Genomic DNA, 21,830 nt, shown 5'->3' with positions numbered 1-21,830 from the left:
CGGCATTCCCGTGATCGAACTCTCACTCTCCCTCTCTCTAACTCTCTGTCTCCCTTCCTCTTCCACCCCTTTCAACCATCCCCCTAGGCCACGTTTGTCTCGCATGCTCGTTCTATTCGCAAATACCGGTACGGTAACGTCTCGATGAGTGCGACATACTCGGGTCCACTTGGGAGCATTCATGGCAAGGCGAAAATGATTTTAGCCCCTCAGAAATTTGTTTTTCACTCCGAAGTTGAGCCTCTGGTTAACTTCTGTTTACTCTGTTTTGATTGGTTCCAGAAGGGAACGCTTCCAGTGGTGGGAATAACGCCGTTGCTGGTGTCGCATTCATCGAGGGATCACAGTACAGTAGACTCTAACTATATTGCCACATTTTTGCGCAGGCGCTGAGGCCGAGGCCATGGCGACAGAACTTAGCTTGGAGGGGGCTCTGAACTCATTGCCATTTTATTCCTCAACAGCCCCGAATATGGCAATATAGTTAGAGTCTACTGTATATACCTCGTTCGATCGATCCTGTTTCACGCGATGTCCACTTCGTGTGAATCGCGAATTCGCAAGAATGCTCGCGGATTCCAAGAAAAAAATTTCGGAGAAGCAGAGGCTTTGTTCATCGAATGACGCAAATCTTCGAGCTAGAGAAAATGTAGGAGTCGACGATCGAGGCGAGAATGAGCGAGACGGATAGACAGAAATCAAGTGTGCGTGCGTGTATGAGAGAGAGAGAGAGAGGCCGAGAATGATTTTGAACTTGAAAAACGAGCGTGGAATCGATTCGGAGATTCGTTCGTCGATCCTTGTTCGTCTGGAAGGTTAAATCAAGGAATGATTCTCAGGTGATGTGCCATCATCGAGAAAGTTTTTAGTTCGTTCTTAGGCCAGACCGAGTAACCCGCACAAAATTTTGTGCCTCGGTGAAACTCGTTCGATGATGAGAAGTCGCGACTTTTCAATTCCGATCGCAAAAAGTGTCCACGAGAGACGGACTACTAACGACGCCGAGGGATTCGGCGATTGTACGATAAACAATCTAAAGGGGTGGATTGTCGCTCGGGCCGAAAGATTACGAATGAAGGGTACGTTTACGTTGGAGCTGCGACAACAGCGAAGAGAAAGAAATATTTATTTCTCGTACATATAATAAGCATTGCTCAGCTCCAATATGAACATTTCCATTATAAAACAATAGATTGTATTTCTATGCTTCGTTCATACCGTTCTGATCGTTTATCGCAGCTCCAATAAGAGCGTACCCTAACTTTTAGACGCGTCTCGACGATACATTGGGCTCTAGTAAGTGGTAAAGAGGAAGAGTTTCGCGTTTCCTAATAAACACTGAGAATCAGAGAGATATACAAAGATGGAAGCAGATCGTTAGAGAGGGAGGGAAGGGGGAGAGCGTACGTGTAACTGACCGTGCAATTATATTTTCGTCGGAGCGATGAATGATCGATTCGCGTATCGATTTTCCCATTTGAACACGCGAACGAAGTTCCGTTGGGGATGGAGCAGAGGGCGCCAATAGAACGTAACAGGGATAGAATTCGAAACGAAAGAAAAAAAAAAAATTGGGATGGAAGGAAATCTTTCGATCGCGATTAAGGAACGTTCGAACGCAAATGTCTTCTCCGACGACGAAATATCGAACACGGTATATGTACTCGGAATTCGAGAAGGTTTTCGACCGATATTCGGTCGAACAATATTCGAGCACGGCCTTACAGGCGAACTCGTCGACTGATCGCAGAGGGATTACAGGTAAACTTGATCGTTAGTCGTATCGAATGATTAATAGATCGTGGCAACGTGACTATCTATAAACTAACAATTATTAAGTATGCTTCTGTACAATGCAAAGTGATTTGAAGTATCGTTAGTTATCGTTATCATTGGTATCGGCCCACCCCAGTCCCCCCTCCCCTCCCGATCGTGATCGTTAACACGTCATACTTTCCTTCCACTTCTTCTTCGTCTACTTTACCGTTATTGTATCGATCATTGCCACCAGCACACGTCGTCGCGACGCACGATTCGTACGCAATTATGTATTTTCGGGGGTAACGCGCGAGTAGACGCGCGCGACATGACCGGTGGTGCAACGTAAATCGTTTTTTTTTTCTTCTTCTCTTCTTCTTCTTTATCGTTATATCATCTTTCAACATTAACCCATAATCGTGTTTAAATATATGTACCTCAACGTTCATATATATAATATAATCAACAAAACTCGTAACACGAACGTCGCTCGTTTCTTGCTCGAAAAGCGATTAGTTTAATTGATAGTTCACGAGCAACAGGCGTCGCGAATAATAAATTATTATCGGTAATATATTACTCTTTTCGACTGTGCCGACTAACTATTCATATATACATGTAACGCGTGAATGTTTTTTTTTTTTTCATGTACGTGTGCACGCGTGTGTGTCTGTTCTGTGTGTCCCCGTGTGTTTTGTTCTTCTTGTGTCCTGCTCCCTCCTTACTTCCGTCTTTCGCATGTCGGACGCGCGAACGCATTTTCCGCGTGTGTTGCTCTGTATATATATATATATGTATACATATATACATATATATAAGTGTTACATATGTATACATTTTCGCGTACGTACGGTATAATTGGTACGATCCAGATATTATCATCGACGATTGTTTTACAGTTAATTATTTCCCCATAACACCTATATTATTATTATTGCTGCAGCTTTATAGACACCCACCTTTTCCCATTCCTCGCATGTACCACCTCGTTTCAGCGTTCCATTTCTTACCTTGTTCCAGCATTTTATCCTCCGCGGCGAGACCGATCGTTCATTTTTTTTCTTTTTCTAGACAACGCGCGATCTCCGCGAAATATCACGCCCGGCTTTCGACGAAACGTATCGATTCGAAACGCTCTGAAGCGACGAAAACGAACGGTCTGACGGGATCCGTGAAACGCACGGTTCGTTTCATCCTCATCCTCGTCGTTGTTGATTTACATCTCGACGAGGCACGCGATAACCACGAAACGAAATGCTCGGTATTTGATCGGATCTAGAGTTCGGATCCAGATCACCGTTCGGTTGACTGTAAATCAAAGGTCGGCGCGAAACCAAAGACGTTCCATCGAACTCTAGACAATTTCCGATAAAGGCGCGCGTGGTAACGAAACAACAGACGGATTAATGTCTATAGAACCGAAAACCAGCACAATATTAGCTACTTACGCTTCTAAAGGAAGATAAATCTATTCTTAGACTGCGGATTTTTATGCGAAATGACACTTTTTAAAGTAATTTTTTAAGACAACAGCAAAGATATGAATTATTTTTCTTTTCTGAAATATCTTATGTTCAGAATAAAGTAGAAAACACATTTCACCCATTGAAAGTTTTCTCTCTCTTGTATTACACAAAGCCCTATTGGCTATAAATGCATAAAATCCGCAGTCTATTTATAATTGCGACGCGCTTGGAAATTCGTCCCTGCCAGTTTTCCCGCGACACGAACTGCGTACCGATATCGATTCTTCACGATCTGCGGTTCCCGTCGAAACGGAATCGTTTCGGCTCGAATAACTCGTTGAATCGCTATATAATATGTCAATCGAACCGTGTCTACAACCGATTCGGGCGTTCGATACCGCGAAAATCGCTGATTCGGACAGCTGCTGCTGGGTGAAGTGGTATGGCCTAAAATGTGTACGCTTCGAATCGTATGATATGTAGCGGGAGCAGACGGAAACTTATCGACTGGCTTCGAACGCGTTCGAAGTCTGGCAACACGGAGGAATTCATTTCCAAGCTCGGCGCAACATCACAGTCGAAATAACGCACCCGGATGGACAGTTCGCGATTTCGCGTCCCAGCTACGAAAACGTCGCGTTCGTTGAGCACGGGAGAAACGTCAAAGTCTCGAGAACGAAAAAACTAAAAAAAAAAAAAAAAAAACAGGGAGGATACTCGATCGAGTTTAGGCTTGTGTTCGGCGAAAAGACACGCCGAGTCGGACCGAACCGAACCGAACCGTAAGTTTACGCGGTTATCGGTTCGCCAGGTTGCGATACGCGACAGGTACGCGGCCAATGCCTCGGTTACCGTTCCGTTTTCGTCCTGGCAGAACCGTTACCGTTCCAACCGCGAGAGATTACGTCTCTGTCGCTTCCAGCAGAATCCGTCAGGTGACGAAACGTGCTACTAGGGGATTAAAAAAAAAAGTCGGGTGTCGAACCGAGAATCGAACCCGAGATCTTCCGTTTTCAGTTTGCCGGACCGTCGGTGATTCTTCTTCTTCTTCTTCGTCTACTGATTCACTGAACCTAGACACCGTTGCTGTCCTCCGTTTGAACGGTCAACATACGTGTTCGCGGAACGATACGTAACTAAACGGCGGAATTGTCCGCGCAGCGGATTCGCTGGAAATCGAACGAGACGAGAGCGACGATACCGTCGAAATCGATGCAGTCACAGCGACGTAACGACGTTCGTGCATATACAACGGCAGCGACGGCGGCGATGACGATGATGATGATGATGATGATGATGATGATGATAGCGATGATGATGACGGTGACAGCAACGATGATGATGAAGATGGCGACGACAGCAGTGACGGTGTTGCATCGTCCTCCGAGCAGTCCGCTTGTCCTCGTTGTTCCAGCGTGGTCTGGACGCCGGAACGCGTGCACGCGCGACAGGAGGACAAACCCGACGACGACGATCGAGGGCGGAACGAGAAGCGGCGTACGTCGATGGGACCAAGTACGAGATCACGGCCGAGCCGGTTACTGGTTGCCGCGACGGGACGGTCGAGCACGCTGCCGACCGCTCTGATATCGCTCGGATCGCTCTGATCGCTCGACTTCGACACGGCGTAGAACTGCCCTGCGTTTCCGCTCGTTTTACCTGCGTTATGATGCTGCCGTTGGTTCGTATTCGCGTACACGACGGCGACCTCTTTGGACTGCTCTGGAAAATAAACGTCGTGATATTCGCGCGGCTAGTACGCGCCACCCTTCCTCGATTCAGCTACAGTGGACTCTAACTATATTGCCACTGAACATATTGCCCCGCGAGGCACTTCCCCTTCCCACGTACTTTCCATTACACACATTTTTTTCAAGGTTTTCCCCCCGTAAATAAAAACAAAAAAAAGAGGCTATGACGATAGAACTTAACATGGAGGGGACTCTGAATTCATTGCCATTTTACTCCCCTACAGCCCCGACTATGGCAATATACTTACAGTCCACTGTATAAAACAATTCATCGAAAAGCATGGTGACTTTATAGAAATTTCAATCAGTGTAGCATTCGACTAGAAAATTCTAAGGAGATACCTGATTGCGGCGTTCACAGTCCAAAGTATCCACCGACGGTGGTGGCCAGAACGATGACGAGTATGGTGACGCATATCATGATCATGATCTTCTTCTGCGCTCGGCAAAAACATAATTATCGATTACAGGCGAGTACGCGGGTAAACGATATGTTCCTAGATTGGGAATCCTTCCCGATCCTCTCCTCTCCTCTGTATGCGTAGGTCCATGTGCAGCGAACACGGCATTGTTCCGCCGTTAGCCGCGACGCGGGAGTCCATTTTAAATCGCAACTCGTGCCTCTCTGTGCGCGCGCGCCTCTGCCCAAACTCTGTCCCCTTACGCTATCGTCTCGATCGTGAAAATCTAGAAGAACGCTCGTGCGTGTCTCCCTTAGCGCGATAAGAATCAGACTTTCCCGCTCGTAATCGTACGTATTATTATACATCTGTTCTCTATTACAAATGCAATTATTTACAGAAAATGCGTGGCCGCCTAAATCGTGACCGATCGCGACCACAACGCGTCGTGACGCGTTGTAACACCTCGTGACACGTCGTAATACGTCGAGAATCGAACGTTCTCGCGAACTCCTCGTTTCGGTTGTCACGTGTCCCGAAATACACGAATTACGGCGTCGCGTTATCCTATTGCACCAGGACGCTCGTGTGTCCGAAATCACGGAACATGTAATAATCTAAAACGGACAACCAGGAAACCGAACACGGTCGATGCGAGTTGCCGAAAAAAAAAAAAAAAAAAATCAAACGGTACACGCGGTACATACATAATCGTCTTTTTGTTCCGATCGAGTGGGGTCGGTTCTGTTGTTCGGTTCTGATCACGGTAACCGAAACTCTGGCCGGAACGAAAAACCGTGCTCTCTCATTCGCCGATCCATTCGCGCGACTGGCCTCGCGCGCGTTTCTCACTCCGAAAAAAATTGTTCGTCACGTTGCTCGGGATCTTCTTTACAACGCGATCGCCAGAATAATTGCGAGAACGACGAACGCTACCGTCAGGCAAATTATGATGAACATCAATTTCTGTGAACAGAACACAAGATCGCTGTCACTTGGACGTGAACGTGCGCCATCTACCCGTTTGGACGGGTAATCCGATCCTCGGAAGGAGACTCGTTCGAACTCGGAGGTAGCGCCGGGACGACGGATGATCTCGTAGAATCGAATAGGATGCGCCATCTCCCGGAAGCGGTACCACGTCCGTTTATCGACAAGTCCAGATATCATATAAGTATCGATCGTCGACGGGAGCCGTCGAGGGAAACGGCGGCGATACACAACAAAGGACAGAGAGATGATCGGCAAGCTGTTGTCGACGAATCGATTCGCCTGCCTCTCCTAGTCCTCCTCGATTCACCAAATTCCGGCTAACGAGCTCGCCGGGAGCCGTACCGTCGAATCGAAGACCAGAGGAAAAACGAAAACCCTGGAGGACGTTGGACGACGAATCGACTCGGACGACACGCGCGACGTTCATGCTATGGAACGAAGCCGTTAGTAGATCGGGTTAAAGAGGTGTCGTTAACGGGCATGTTAGTTCGGAGTTGGAGGTCAGAGCCGAGTAGTCAGAGCCAAACTGTTTTCGAGATTCTTCGACGTGTATTCTAAAGCCGCGTATTCAAGCCAGACGATAATCGAGAGGAGTCTGTAGTTGCTGCTCTCGCCCGGGAACGATCTATTCCGTGTGTGTCATAAAAATGGAATTGTGTAATTCGTGGGCAGACCTTTCTAGTTCACTTGAAATCCAAATCATAGAAGCAAAAAGGAAAATGCAATCACTTTTGACATCGTTCAGAAGAGAACGGTAAAAACTCCGTCGAACAATATTTCAGCTAATGTCTTCTTAATCATTATTTCACAATCGGTTCGCAGTCCTCGGATCAATTGCGAACAGAAAGGAATTCGTTCCAGTGTGGACGTAGAGCGAGCATTTACAGTGGAACAGGAGCGAACATTTGCGAGCACGAGTGAATGTTCGCTTGGTGATTACGCGGCTTAACACACAACATTTAATCTTCGTCCCGCCGCGTTCGATTTCTCTACTCTCATAGTTCGTGATCCACGCGTCGGTCTTCGTAACGCCCTGCCTCTCTCCTATACACGTATTCTTTCCAAATCAGATCCCATCCTTTCTTCTTCATCCGTTCTATCCCATCGATCCCCGTCGCGGCCGATCCTATCCAACGCTATATTAGCCTCTATTATTCCACTGCTGTCGCGAACATCGCGATCGAGATCGTACAAAGGTTCCTTACTCGTTATCCCGCGACGCAACAGTTCCCCGGATCCAATCCTCCCACCCGTTAACGCGCGGCGGCTCTTTAACTTCTCGGCAAGCATGCTATGATTATCGAGATTATTATCACGGCCAATATCAACACGCAGATTATGATGAAGATCATTTTCTGTGGACAAAAAAAAGAAAGACACGACACGTATGAGAGCCGGCGGAGAGAAACATCGGATAGGTTACGACGCGACAGAAGAATCGGTCGAGTCGTAGAAAGCGTAGATACACCAACCGGAAGAATGGACACATCGAACACACAACCGTTGCCACGAATCGATCAAAAGCGAGACAGACAGACAGAGAAAGAGAGAGAGAAAGAAAGAGAGAGAGAGAGAGAGAGAGAGAGAGAGAGAGAGAGAGAGAGAGACCAGATATAATATCGATTCTTGCACAACCAAGAAGAACACCGAACGGACAAACAACGGACACCGAGCGACCAATAATCGTACAAACAGTGGGACAATAAGATACTCGGACAGACAGATAGAAATGGGACTGTTTGGAGTTGAGGGCGCAACAGAGAGAGAGATTAGATAGATAGATGGATAGACAGATAAATAGAGAGATAGGTAGATAGATGGATAGATGGAAAGAAAGATAGATTGATAAACAGGCAGACAGATAGAAATGGGACTGTTCGGAGTAGAGGGGACAACAAAGAGAGAGATAGATTAGATAGATAGACAGGTAGAGAGAAAGAGAGATATATTGAGCGCCCTGGTATAAGATCCCCTCAAGCGCTAGGCAGAGTATATACACCATCGTTTAACAAAAAGAAAAATCGTGACAATAGTGGGAGAGAAAGAGAGAGAGAGAAGCGAAACAAATATCTGTACACCGTAATGTAGTTTATCGCGAGCGTTCGCAAGCGAGAAGAAAAGCGTACGACAACGTTTCGCACCATCGCGCATGCTACCGATGCGTTCGATTTTGTTCGACTTCGTTCGACTTCGTTCGACTTCGTTCGATCGCGATGGAACGGTAAAACAGACGTTCTTTTCCTCCAGATCGGTTCGTTGCGACGACACACTGACCGTGGACCAGGAAAGATGATCGAGCCACGGGGTCGATTCGATCGACCAATCACCGAGTACCAACCAAGAGCCGAGGAAAAGGAACGAATTGGATGCTACCGCTGGAATATGGTAATCGAAAGACGTCGCGTCGAATTCGGGGAGAACGGGAACGAGATCGAATATAAAACGCATCGTTGAACACGCTGGCACGCGCATACACGTGTTACGCGGGGGACACACAGACACGCGTATGCGTATAGAGATTAGGTTTAGTATAGGTGTAGAGGTAGAGAGAGAGAAAGTCGTGAACAACACACCATGTATCGAACTAAGCGCCACCGCGACATGGCGGATCGTGCACCCATCGTTCCAAGCACGAAAACACAGCAACCACCCAGTCGCGTCGTGCGATTCTCGGATCGGTGATATATATGTAGGTATACCACGCACCGACAACACCACGCGACAACCAAATCGGGAGAACGCGAGTTAGTCGGTTAGCGAGCGAGCGCCATGGGTTAGTTGTAACGCATAGTTTTTAGTAATACGAATAGGCAGACAGTTCAGGGACAGAGACACGATTAGCACACTCATGTTCAACAGGACAGAGCGACACACGTAGAGAGACACAGAGGTACTATACGATAATGCATGTATACGAACGAACGTGTATATTCGAGCAGGTGAACTGGTAAAGGTGGTAAATATATCTGGTTGCGGGAATGTACACGCGTTTACACGTTTCTACGCCACGATGAATGCATACATCGTTACATAGAGATACACGCATATCCGTATAGATATATACACCATTCACATATGTATGTATATACAGGGTGTCCCAAATCGATGTGAGTCCTTGAAAGATGTGATTCCGGGGGTGATTTGAAACACCTTTTTCACTAAGGAAAAGTGTGTTTCAAATCACTCCAAGAATTACCCATTTTAAGGACTTACACCTATTTTCGGACACCCTGTATACATATCCAATTATAATTATGTACCCTCGCGAGTAAACTCGGTTTCCGCTGGGGGAAAAGTGATGTGCAAGGGAAAGATTTCCTACCACTTGGTCTCAGAGTTATTGATATTTATATCAAATTAACATTCGATTTAATATTTCTTTGAGTACTTGAAACACATTTACCAAGTTATAGGAGGCCCTTACCCTTACATTACTTTTTCCCCTAGAGGAAGCTGAGTGTGATTGTCAGTGTACACGTAGGAACCTAGGAAAACAAACAGACACCTATGCCACGGTGCTCCTTCGTTTTTTCCTAGTTTCCCAAGTCTTCGAAACAGGCCCAAAGGTCCCGATTCCGTATACATGTATGTAATCTGCGAGCAGCGATTCGATCGGAGAGACGTGAAAGTTAGATACAAAACGGGCTATTAAAGCGGCGTCGTTGTTTCGTGTCGAGTCACAGAAATTAGAATAACACGACACGCACACATATAAAGGAGAGGTCGAGAAAAAGAGAGACAGAAACAGAGCAAAAATACGAAAAAGCATGTACACAAGGTTTCGAGAACGAAATTCGATAGCAGAAAAACAAAAAGAACACGGCGAAAAAAAAGCGTTCGATGGAGATCGGGATGATATCAGGAAGCAAAGGTGTAAAATGAACTGTCGACGGGACAAGTGATCACGCGAGTAAACCGAGAGGTTTAGGGGAGGTAAACAAAAAAAAAAAAAAATGAGGAAACAGGAACGGAAAATCGACGGACGTTTGTGAATTCCGAGGGACAGACTCACCCGTCGGGCTTTGCTTTGGTACTTGAGCGCTTTCTTGGTGTCCTGCGTAGCTGTCTGCACGTAGTCCACCGCGTGTTCGACGTGGTACTCTATACGATCTATCATCTCGCCCTACGTGTAGAGAAGTGGTATCGTCGGGCCACGCCACGCCGTGCCGCAAATCCACGCAGCGTAACAAAACAAAGACGAACCGCCCTTTAGTTTTTCGACGGTCCCACGAACGATCGATCGACCGTTCGATCCAGACAATCCGAGCCTTACCTGACTTTCTACCAGCATGGCCATGTCCATGAACATATCGTGAAGCTCTCTGATCGAATTTTCTAATTTGATAATGTCGGCGTGGCGAGCCTCGATGTCCGCGAGAGTCTGTTTCGCTTGTTGCGTTTCCATGATAATCTGCGAGAACACGCATCCGTCAGTCGATCATGTCGCGAACGGATTCACGGACGCGAGTACACACGTTGCAGATCGCGGGATCGTACAACACCGACGAGGTATAAGAATAAACTTTTCATCTTATGCGAGTTGGTTGATCCACCTAAACTGCAGTACCGACACCTATACCTCGTCTGTGATCGTACGAAGAAACCGGAAGTAACTCACTCCTTGCGTGAAGACCGCCGAGTTTCCCTGTTCCAACATTTCCTCGAGTTCCTCGTTGGTGGTCGTTCTTCCCGCTGGAAATCGGCAATAATCGATCGGTTAAAGTGTATTTGATGGGCAAGATCGCGGCGACACCGTAGAAACGCGCTTACTGATTTCCAGCTGTCGCTGTATCCTTCCCTTGCATCGCTCTCTGTAATCGGTCTGCGTTCGATTGTATTCCGTCATCACTTCGACGAACTTCCTGGACAGCGTCGAGTGCTGTGTCTTGCGTATCCTCAGATCCGCCGACGATTTGTTCGTGTGTTCCTCCTGCTCGATATTCTGCTCTATCACTGAACAACGAAGAAAAAAAAATAATAAAAAAAAAAATTCCCTCGGAATAATAATCGCGTGCATCGATCGACTCTGGCAACGTCCTCCGTACACCTACCTTCTCGAGACTTGCTTTTTTACTCGATTTTTGCTTCGAACACTTAGGGTAAAGAAGGGTGTAGAAGTGTTCACATCGTACATTCAAAACGTGTATCGTATTTCAATAAAAGTATTTTTAATCGAGAATTATGAGTACTTAAAAAAATGAGTCTCATATTTGGCTAGTTTACTCTACACGCGCAACCCTTTTTGATTTAATACCTACAATACCTCTTCTACCGGAGGGGTTAGCAACACTTGGTCGTGTTCGTGCAATTATCGAATGGAACGATGGTAAATCGATTATTTTTTCGGAATCACTTACCCTTTAACTTGGCCCTGACTTTGTTGGCCGTCTTCTTGATGTCCGACATCAGGTCTTCCAATTCCATTTTGACCTCTGCAATAAAACAGAAACGCGATATTCTTCTTCCATTCGAGTTTCGACGCATTAATTTACCTGTTTCTGGTGTGAACGACAGCCATCACTGCAGTTCGATGGGAACGGAAGGACGCGATTTCGCGTCGAAACAATCGACGCTCCCGCATTTTAAAAAATGTGCGTACGGGTTCACGTGGACCTTGAATGTGCAACGCAACGGGTCGCAGCGTACCGTGGCGAGACAAATATTGGGTAGAAACGTAACAGGACGTGAAAAGAAAGGCACAGTCGCTCCCTTTCCGTTTCAGTGTCAGTCATTTGTCGATTAACCCCTTGCCCCATAAACATCGAGTCAGACTCGTGTTGACGATTTCAAAATCGATTCAACAAAAAACATTATTCAGTTTTCTTTGTGTCGAAGTGAAATGTAACGTTGCTGGCATTAATATTTCACTTTTACAGTAAAATTACTTTGTTGCCTCGGGCTTCGGACAAAAAATTAATTTACGAGGGTCTGAAGCATTTCTCCCTACATGATTATTGTCCCGGCGTGGACCCTAGTTTGGAACGATAATCGAGAGGAGTCTGTACTTGCATGCAATGAGAGAAATATAGGCTAAATTCAGATTGATCGTGTCTTCGACCGCTAGTGTGAATCTAGCGTAAAGATTTACCTAAAGGACAAATCCCACAGTCGGATGGGAGCTATAGTTTCCATTAAAAAAAAAAAAAAAAAACGTTTCCTATTATTAAATGTTTTTCAGAATAATTACAATGACATATTGACACTGAAAACATAAAAAAGAAATTTATTTCTCCAATCCATAGGGTCGGAAGAACTGTTACGATCGAAGAAACTGTTACGACCGGTAGTTCCGAAAGTGTTAATCACCACGTGTGGTCCGCGAGGATCCGACCAACGATTTCGAGTCAAGTACAGAGGCGAGGGCCGTGTTCCCCCTGCGTCGAGGGTGTTCGTTCGATGGAATTGGGTTAATACCAGGGGGGAGGGGGGTGGAAACGTACCAGACCTACTTCTAAGGCCTCTCGAGAGTCCGCCACGCTCGGGATACGCGGGACGCCGTTGAATTCGATCGAATCGTGTTTCAGTTCGTGTTCCGTTCACGTTTCGCGCCCCAGAAACATTTCGACTGGAAGAGCAACGAACGACAGGGCGCAAACGTCGCGCATCGTGGTATGCCCCGAATCGGTTTTGGCCCGTTGGCTGGGTGGCAGTGTTTCCAGGTTAGGGGTTTTTCTCCCAGATTTAGGGGATTTTTCTATCAAAGGGGGAAATCTAGGGGCAGACATTTTTTGGGCGGGAAATCTGAAGATTTTATTTTATAGAAAAGTCGAAATCAACTTTTCGTATGTTCAAAAAAGTTTCACCACAGACGAGGTAGTCTGGAGTAGACATTTCATTCAATCTATTTTTTCGGCCCATTTTGCTGGGGCGACGTCGCCCCATTTACATTTTAGTGTCAGTACCCACCGCAGCTTCACCGTTCTCATAACGTAGAGGTCGCTAAAATCACAGGCTTTTTAAGGTGTCGGTACTGCAGTTTCGGTGGGCCACCAACTCCCATAAGATGAAGTGTCTAGTTCTGTACCTCGTCTGTGGTCGCACCTTCGAAACGAAACAAACGGCTTCGGTCGGTCGCATTGCGTGGACGAGGGACATCGACGATGTCGAGAAATCGATCCACCGTTACCTACCTACGTCCTACCTCACAACCTACTCTATACCAGCCTACTGCCTCTTCTACTCGCCCGAAGTACTGCGATCCCCGTTACCCACCTACTACCTGCCTCTATAAGATTATTGTCCCAGCGCGGACCAGAGTTCGGGACGATAATCGAGAGGAGTCTGTATATTGATGTGCCTATCGATATATCGTTATTTTTTATAGATATTTTAGAAACTAAAAGAAGATTGAAATTTATAAGTTTTGTTTTATGTATACTTTCTAATAATAAATATAGGTATATTATTTGAAAAGTAACTTGTTTTCATTTCAATACTTTGAATCTTAATTTAAATAAAATAACTTCCTAATACTATGCAAAAACTTTTATTTTAGACCATTCTTTTTTATCCAAAATGATACTCTTCCAACTATATGCAACTGATTTTTTCATTCGTGAATTGATAGGATCTTCGTATCGATATTATATATCGTAACAATATTTTCCATGTATCGACATTTAACGAAGAAATATATATCGAGAAGGATTATCGGTATTGGAACCAATATCGCACATCTCTAGCCCGAAGCCGAGATTCCCGCGAATCATTCCTTCCATTCTTCTCCGCAACCAATCCTTACCGTGTCTCTTCCATCGATGCGCGATCGAAAGTCACTCCTTTTGTTCGCCTTTCGAAAACACTCGTTTCTTCGTTCTCAATCGAACCAACTTCCTCTCCCTACCCTTCTCGACGCGTCATGGATGGATCGAAACGGAATGGTACGATTCAGCGCCGGATGAAGGGTAGTGGGGGGTCAAGGGGGCCCCCACATTCCAGGGGGGGGGGAGGCTCTGAACCTTCCATTTCGTTATAATTAACACTAGTTTACGGACGTTTCTTATACATCTATTTCTACGGACACACGTTAACAAACCCGCACATTTTCTTTAAAAAAACAGCTCATTTTATTTGATATTCAATTTACGAACGTATTAAATTGACTCATATCCGTAGAGATAAGTATACCATGTAGAGAATTTCGAGATTACAAGGCATTCGAAATGCGTCAAAATGACGCGTCCCGTAAACCTAGTGTTATTCAATTTTATTTAAAATAACTTTCAATTTGTGAACATTTACGTATTTTGCTGTGCTCTATTAGAACCCACTCCCCTGCTATTCAACTAAGAGTGCTCCCAAAACTTTGATTGCTCTGGGCCAGCCTGGTACGATTGCATATTAGGTGTGCACGGAAGTATATGTGTTGCAATTAATCGAATTTAAATAACAAATAAGTTTTAACTAATAAGAATTAACCCGTTAGGTTCGCCTGTTCCGATCAATTCCGTTGACATCCAATTTCCGTGAGACTGTCGCACGCTGTCGTATACTCTCCGATAAAGGTCGAGACCAAGACGGAATAGAACGATATGCGATCGCAACGATACCGCAAATCGGGAAAAACTGGACGTCTTACACATCCGATTCCATTTGCTCTCACCCCCTAGTTTAGTTCCATTTTATAAAAAAAATGATCCCTGAAAAAGTTTACATCAATCAGACAAGAATGCTCTAGTAATATTGTTTGAACAAAATTTCGATAGGACTTCAGGAATTATTTTTTTACGAAATGGAACCATTCTACAGGGTGAGAGCAAAGAAATATTTACACTCATGAGTCACATATTTACACTCAATGAGTTGACCAAAGACGTGAGCAGTAAGTCACGAAAATTATTTCCTGATTGAGGAAAACACTTATGAGAAAAAATTGTGAAAACTTTTTTTGTTACAATCTGCCTCGGTCTCCCCTAAAGAAATGCCACCCTAGTGTTACACGTTACCGTTACGCTGTACGTTACGATTCGAATTATTCACGTTCCAAGGAGAAATGGAGCTCGATCGATCTTTTCGCTAGACCGCCTTCTCCGAGGTGGCCGACGGCAGACGTGAATGCATACTTTTTATCGCGTTTAATTTCTCTCGATCCGTTAATCTGTTCCCTTATTTCCCTGGAGCTTCGACCCCGTTCGTCCAGCCGCTAATCGTCTTTGGTGAGATCGAAAAACGGCCAGTAGGGGGGGTGACGAAAGACCAAGGGGAGAAGGGGAAACAGCCTGAGGTCGGAGGAAGGGTTAGGTCACGAGAGTTCGTAGGACGAGAAGGACGACGAATCGGCAACAGTTGGCTGCTACCTACACGTTAATTTCAGCCAAGTTTCGCCCACGGGATTTCGATCGACGTCAACGAAATAGGTTGTGGACGATGACGCGCCGTTTGAAAACACGACCGAAGAAACCTTTCCATCGTACGTGAAAATCACTTCCCCGAATGGAAAAAGAAAAGGAAAACTTGAAACGACGATGGAAGAAACAACACTCGAATCCTCCTTGCGGCGCACTGGGACCGGCGAGATCGATAATCCCGAAGTAATCGTCGAATCTCCCCTTCCAAGGAAAGAATCTTTTCCAGTATGGAACACGACTGATCTGCGGAAATAGACGAGGGAGAGGGGAAACGAGTCCGTTGGCCGTTTCTTCGAAACCGTGGACGACGTAACTGTATCTGAACGATTCAACGGGACGATATTGTTCTTACGTAAAAGAAAAAATAGGATCGTGCAGACGGGAACCAAGCATATTGTTAAATACATTTACCACCTAGCTGGGCATTTGCCATAGGTTACCTCTATAATTATACATATACATATATGTATCTGGACCCCAGAGCCTGTATATTGAGTCCACTTTTTTTTAAAAATACACTGCATGCTTCCTGTATCAGATATTTCACTCTTTCCGATGATAAATATTATTCCGTTCTATGTTGTCTAGTGTTTACTATAATAATCTAAAAATAATATGTTCATATTTTGTTCCGAACCGAACAGTGTAACGTCCACCACATAAGGGAATTAAAGCAATGTTCACCATTTCTTCATATGCAGGAAATCCTCAATGAGTGTTCGAAGACACATCGGCACTGAACATTAAATATTTCATAAACTAATGGCTAATTGTCTTCAGAATTCCAAGCTCTATCGCTGTGCTAAATCGCATTAAAAAGTCACCGTTACACCTGGGGATCTGTCTTTGTTAGTGCCGAGGAGCCTTCAAACACTCATCGAGGATTTACTCTAGAGACTTGTCTGAAATCCATTCAGTACTTCAAAGGTAGCAATTGTTCCTTCCTCGATTCTTACTAAACGGTTCCAAAGTTACGTTTCCGCAGTTTCGATTTGCTCTCATCTAAAGTTTAAAATTGTCACTTAATACTAGAACTACCAAGCAAGTCAAATGACTTATCAATACACTCTTACAAAGACGATTACAATGTTATGACAATACATTTTCTCAGATCTTTTGCACCTTTCATTACCGTATGAAAGTAAAGAAATTAGTGAATTTCTAAATTTCTAAAATTTCAAAAGTGTTTCACGTTTATCCACCGATTGAAGCAAATATGCGTTTATCGTCGGTAGTTCTAGTGTTAATATACTCTGACTCTGGGGTCCAGATATACATATAATCCCAGTCTGATCGCGCGAGGAGAATTTGTCGCAACACGTCTGTCGTCGAAATGTTCGAGGAACGCGTCGCGTTGCAAACGGCGACCACAGAATATCGTTCGAAACGGACGCTTTTCCAATCGATCAAATCTAATAAAAACTCGACCAGACAGACAGACAGGCGATAGTTATCGCGTGAAAAACCAAAAAAAAATCGTAACTCACTTTCATCGGTCTGTGGCGCCGACAGGATGGCACTGTGTTTTTTCTTCACATCTTCCACGTTCGTTTGGATTCTGTCTATCATTTCGCGGATCTCCTCCACCTGAATAAAAATAAAAAAGGGGAGGTAAATAACGCATTGATTTAAGCTAGAGATCGAAGGATAACCGACTCTCTAATCAAACTTTAAATAAAACCATATTCTGTACAGTCTGTACTCACTGAATTTATTATTTCTTTCTTTGTATCTAATTTTGTTATCTACCATTACCTGTTTTTGTGTGTGTACCAAAGGATTTACCCAGTTAATAAATTATTATTATTATTGTTAAAACCGTGTCATCTGCGATTTCTAGTGGATTTTACACTTTTCCGTCCAGTAGCAGTAGCCAAATGATTGCCATCGGTAAACGAATCCGTCGAAACGTAAAGATGTCGGAGATACATCGGACACGCGATACAAACAACGGATATAGAGAAAAAATTTCCTACTCGCAAATGTGCCGACCATGTGAACAACGCGTGGGTCCGTCGCAACGCTTCCAAATTCAATAAACCGTAAAGTTCAGTTTTCCAATCGGATACTGAACACGCCTAACGGATAGCTTCAGAACAAATATCAAAGCATTCAAGAGATATTCCCTTCGACGGAACGTTCCAATTCGACTTTCCCGCGCGTCACCGAATGTCGGGAACTTCGTATCGATCAACCAAACGGAAACCGCGTTTCTCCGCTGGACCATCACGCCGCGAGTTAAAGTTGCTCATGTAAATTTTTATATAATAAAATAAATAAGAAAAGAAATGAATTTTATTTAATTCTCTAGTCTTTCGAATTTGGCACAAACCACCTTAAAGGCCCATTTATACACATCCGTTCCGTCTCCGTTCCGTGTCCGTTCCGTGCGATCGGACTTTGTCGGACACGGCCCGGATGAGTATAAACTGCTACATATAAAAATACGCGTATGAGTGTCGAATCGTGTACTGTTAAAAAAAAAACAAAAAAGAAAGAATAGAGTTAAACAAGTAGAGGCAATTTATGACCATGGAAAAGCTTACAGAGTCGCAGAATCAACGGGGATTCAATTAATCCGGTCTAATTGTTCCCGACTGATGTCCAGCCTATTTCCCACGAGTTGGGAAGCTGAAGGCGAAACAACATTCGTAGTTACCCAACTGGTACTTACCTCCGCGAAGAATTCTGTCATAAAATCATCCTGCCCGCCAACGTTGACGGACACATCGTCCGCCACGTCATCGTCGTCCGACTGGGCCTGAAATCAAACAAATCATTCGATCATTATTCGGTCAACGATTTGAAAAATTGTTCATTCGATTCAGTTCATTTCTACCGTTTGTCATCTTTTCCGGTTTTTCTTAGAATAGGAATTTCTTCTTAAAAAAACGAGGTGAGTATTGTCAAACTCTTGATTTTTTCGGAAACATACCTTGTGAGTTTAAGCGATCTCCTATTCAAATACTAAATCAATAAGATCCATTGAAAAATCCAAATAAATAAATTAATTAATTAACACTAGAACTACCAACGATAAACGCATCTTTTTCGATCGATCGATAAATATGGCAAACTTTTGAAAATTGATAAATTAACTAATTTTTTTAATGTCGTATCGTAATAAAAGTTACAAAAGATCTGAGAAAATGTATTGTTATAACTTTTAATCATCGTTGCAAGAGTGTATTGGCAAATCATTTTGATGTGCTTGGTAGTTTCAATGTTAATTAATAATAAAGTAAATAAATAAATATGGTACTTTGTGTTTTTCTAAAATATCGCGTCGTATTTAAGTTGTTTGCCAGGTAAAAATTAATTGCATCGGTACGAGGAAGTCGAAGGGGCGAATAGGTATGGTTGAGTGGTTTGTTGCAAGGAGAGAGCAAGGCATGCTGGACCACCGGCCGCCACGCCGGTTGTCCTATCTCTGCTTCTGCTAGACTGCTCCGTATGCTTCTAATTGAAATCGGAACGTCGCTTATGGCGCGAAGACCTGCTAAATCGATAGTTACACCAGGCACTCGCGTTCGTTTAACAAACACTTATGGATTTGTCGTACTTCGAACCGCAAACACCTTCTTCCCCAAAACCAAATACCAGATACAGCCTGGGGCACTTCAACTACACATTATCACGGAAATGATAAATATTTATACATGTAAACAGATGTGCTTCGTTGTTTCTCAATACGATTACGCGCCGTCAGTTATCAATTACGATTAAGTACATTCGTGTAATCGGATCTTATTGTCCATCAAAGTGGACCCTATAGTCGTCGTCGTATCGAAAGCTCCCGCGTAATCTGGCGAGTTTAGTTTCGTTTGCCAGCGAAAGTCTAAAAAAAATGGTTTCTTTCGATCAATTCCTAAACGACTCTTAACGACTGTGTCGAGTTTCCAAAGTCGACGGCATTAATCGTTCGAGCGAACATCCCTCTATCCATTTTCATCGAGCTCTCGTCGTCGGCCTTTGTTCGTACCTCCTTAACCTATCTACCTACCTAGGAAACGCCGACCGAGCACAATTTCCAACGGAACACATCGTCCAATACTGGTCTAGCGAGAACTTATCGGTCGAATTTTCGAGTCCTGTTTCGCATCGTTTCGTTTCATTCCGTTCCGTTCCGTTCCATTCCATTCCATTCCATTCCGTTTGTCGTTGTCGCACCGAAGATGCGTACCGTTCCGACCCTCGTGATTTATGGTTGTCGAAGCTATTAACCCGCGGGTTGTTATGTAAATGCTAGAGGCAAGAACGTCTCTGACTATGGGAGACCTCTTTTTTGTTATGATTTTTCAGCCGTATCTAAACCAATACCTGCGACCTTTTTCAGCGGATGAGGAAGTGGAGAAGGAAGAGGTAGAGGAAACGGAAAAGAAAGAGAACGAGAAAATGGAAGAGAAAGAGAAAAGTGACGGACTGAATTTAGCTTTCTGGGAATGCTTCTAAATACGATAGGAAGCTAAAGTCCTTGTTCGAATTATAATTTAGATGGTCAAATAAGATCATTGACCGATGAGCGTGTTGCATTGACACGATCCAGCGTGACTGACAACGCAAACAAGCGAGTAAGATGGAACGAACGGTCGTGTTCGGTCAAGGTGCTGCTAGCCATGCCGCGAGGAGTGAATAGAAGTCGAGGGAAAGGTTTTCCGAGAAAAAAAAACGGTTGCTTCTACTGTTCTAATTGATTCACAAAACGCGAAAAGTCGATAAAAATGAACAAGTAATTGGTGGCGGATGCGCACCGCGCAGCAAGATACGCCCAGATACATACACGCTATTCATAAATGTCAGTCAACGCCTATGAGTCATCGACACGCGGTGAACGCATTTTAGACCGATCATCGACCAAAGAATCTACCAACTTTTTTGTCGAATATACAAACTTGACCGTATGTTTACGATGCCTCGATGACATTCGTAAGAGGAAATCTATGTTCGAAGGGCATTCAGTGGAGAATGCAGTCATGCCGATACCGCCGACTCTGTCATCTGTCATCGTTACGAAATAAACGATGACGAAAAACATGTATTGGCAAACACCTGTCAGCCACGGGAGGCACTGGTTTCTCTCTTCACCTCTCTTCCTCCACTCCTCCCCACCCTCCACCCACCCGTCTCCCTCCTCTTACACACGGATCTATCTATTTATCCATCTACCTATCTGATCCTTTTTCTCTTTCCGTCTATCTACTACGCGATCAATTATGTATCTCTACCTATTACTTGCTGTTGCTTCGTTTGTTCGCAACATTATTCCCATCGGCGTATCTATCCGTTTGTTGGCCTGATCAACTTGCTCCCGACAATTGACAGTTAACGAACGTTCGACACCTAGGAAACGCCTTCTTTCCGAGTTTCCCTCGTATACGAGATTTGTTCAGGCATCGGATTCGATCGATGTCAGGTCTGTGCACTTCACGAAGAAACGGTTCGTCCGCATGCATCGTAAGAAACGGCAACGAGTTGCACGTATGCGGATCCCCGTGGACGTCTATTCATTAAACAAGTTACCGCATAACGAAACCACAACAAACTCAGGGACTGATATTGCTAAACGTAGTAATGCGCGAAAATATTTGACGAACGTATACGAGGGAACATAAGTATTTCGGATACGTGGGTGACAGAGAAAGCGCGCGAGTTAAGAAAAGGAGGAAAAACGCGGACGAAGAACGAGAGAAAGAAAGAGACTAGAATGGACATAGAAAGGGAGAGGGAGAAAAGGAGGGAGAGAGAGTTAACGGGCTGGCAGGTTGGTTGGCTCGCTGGCCGAACGTTCGGTGAATCGGCTTAGTTTCTAGTAAATTATACGTAGATACTTGAAACTCACCGCGACCAGAGCTGCTAATCTATCCTTGGTCATGGCGAGGCTGGTGAACAATTGCGAGTCAGCGGATGAATAAAGTGAAACAACTAGCAACTAATCCCATTCACGATTTTATCCATGTACGACGACGAGCACGACCACTAAAAACTAAAGGAAACGGGCGCACTAGCGGCGAGAGACACGATCGTAAAATCGATATACTCGCGAACTAGCCTGCTTCTGCAGTGCCGTGCGTTCCGGCACGCATGCGCCGGTGACGTCAACTCCGCTCAGGACCG

The 21,830-nt window shown here is 44.7% G+C and overlaps 1 protein-coding gene across 3 annotated transcripts; it reads right to left on the bottom strand.

Annotated features, from left to right (window-relative positions):
- Nucleotides 1–4,539: 4,539 nt before the first annotated feature.
- On the bottom strand, nucleotides 4,540–21,763 carry LOC107195174 (syntaxin-1A). 3 transcript variants are annotated; one of them, XR_001516355.1, is made up of 10 exons: nucleotides 21,556–21,763; nucleotides 18,391–18,477; nucleotides 17,204–17,303; nucleotides 11,727–11,801; nucleotides 11,140–11,322; nucleotides 10,988–11,061; nucleotides 10,643–10,780; nucleotides 10,382–10,492; nucleotides 5,318–6,342; nucleotides 4,540–4,946 (listed from the first exon to the last, which is right to left on the bottom strand). XR_001516355.1 is itself a non-coding variant. In XM_015584962.1 (10 exons), the coding sequence occupies exons 1-9, from the start codon at nucleotides 21,586–21,588 to the stop codon at nucleotides 5,331–5,333; spliced, it is 882 nt and encodes a 293-aa protein (XP_015440448.1). In that variant the 5' UTR covers nucleotides 21,589–21,763; the 3' UTR covers nucleotides 4,540–4,946; nucleotides 5,318–5,330. The 3 variants fall into 3 exon arrangements, 2 of the variants coding, with proteins under 2 accessions (XP_015440448.1, XP_015440447.1); XM_015584962.1 differs by having other exon boundaries at nucleotides 5,318–5,411; XM_015584961.1 differs by lacking the exons at nucleotides 4,540–4,946; nucleotides 5,318–6,342 and adding an exon at nucleotides 7,371–7,724.
- Between the last annotated feature and the right edge of the window lie 67 nt (nucleotides 21,764–21,830).

The sequence above is a fragment of the Dufourea novaeangliae genome, unplaced genomic scaffold (genome assembly GCF_001272555.1).
Source record: "Dufourea novaeangliae isolate 0120121106 unplaced genomic scaffold, ASM127255v1 scaffold55, whole genome shotgun sequence".
Classification (NCBI taxonomy): Eukaryota; Metazoa; Arthropoda; class Insecta; order Hymenoptera; family Halictidae; genus Dufourea; species Dufourea novaeangliae.
The sequence above is the reverse complement of the archived record's forward strand: the minus strand, read 5'-3'. Positions and strand labels throughout refer to the sequence as shown.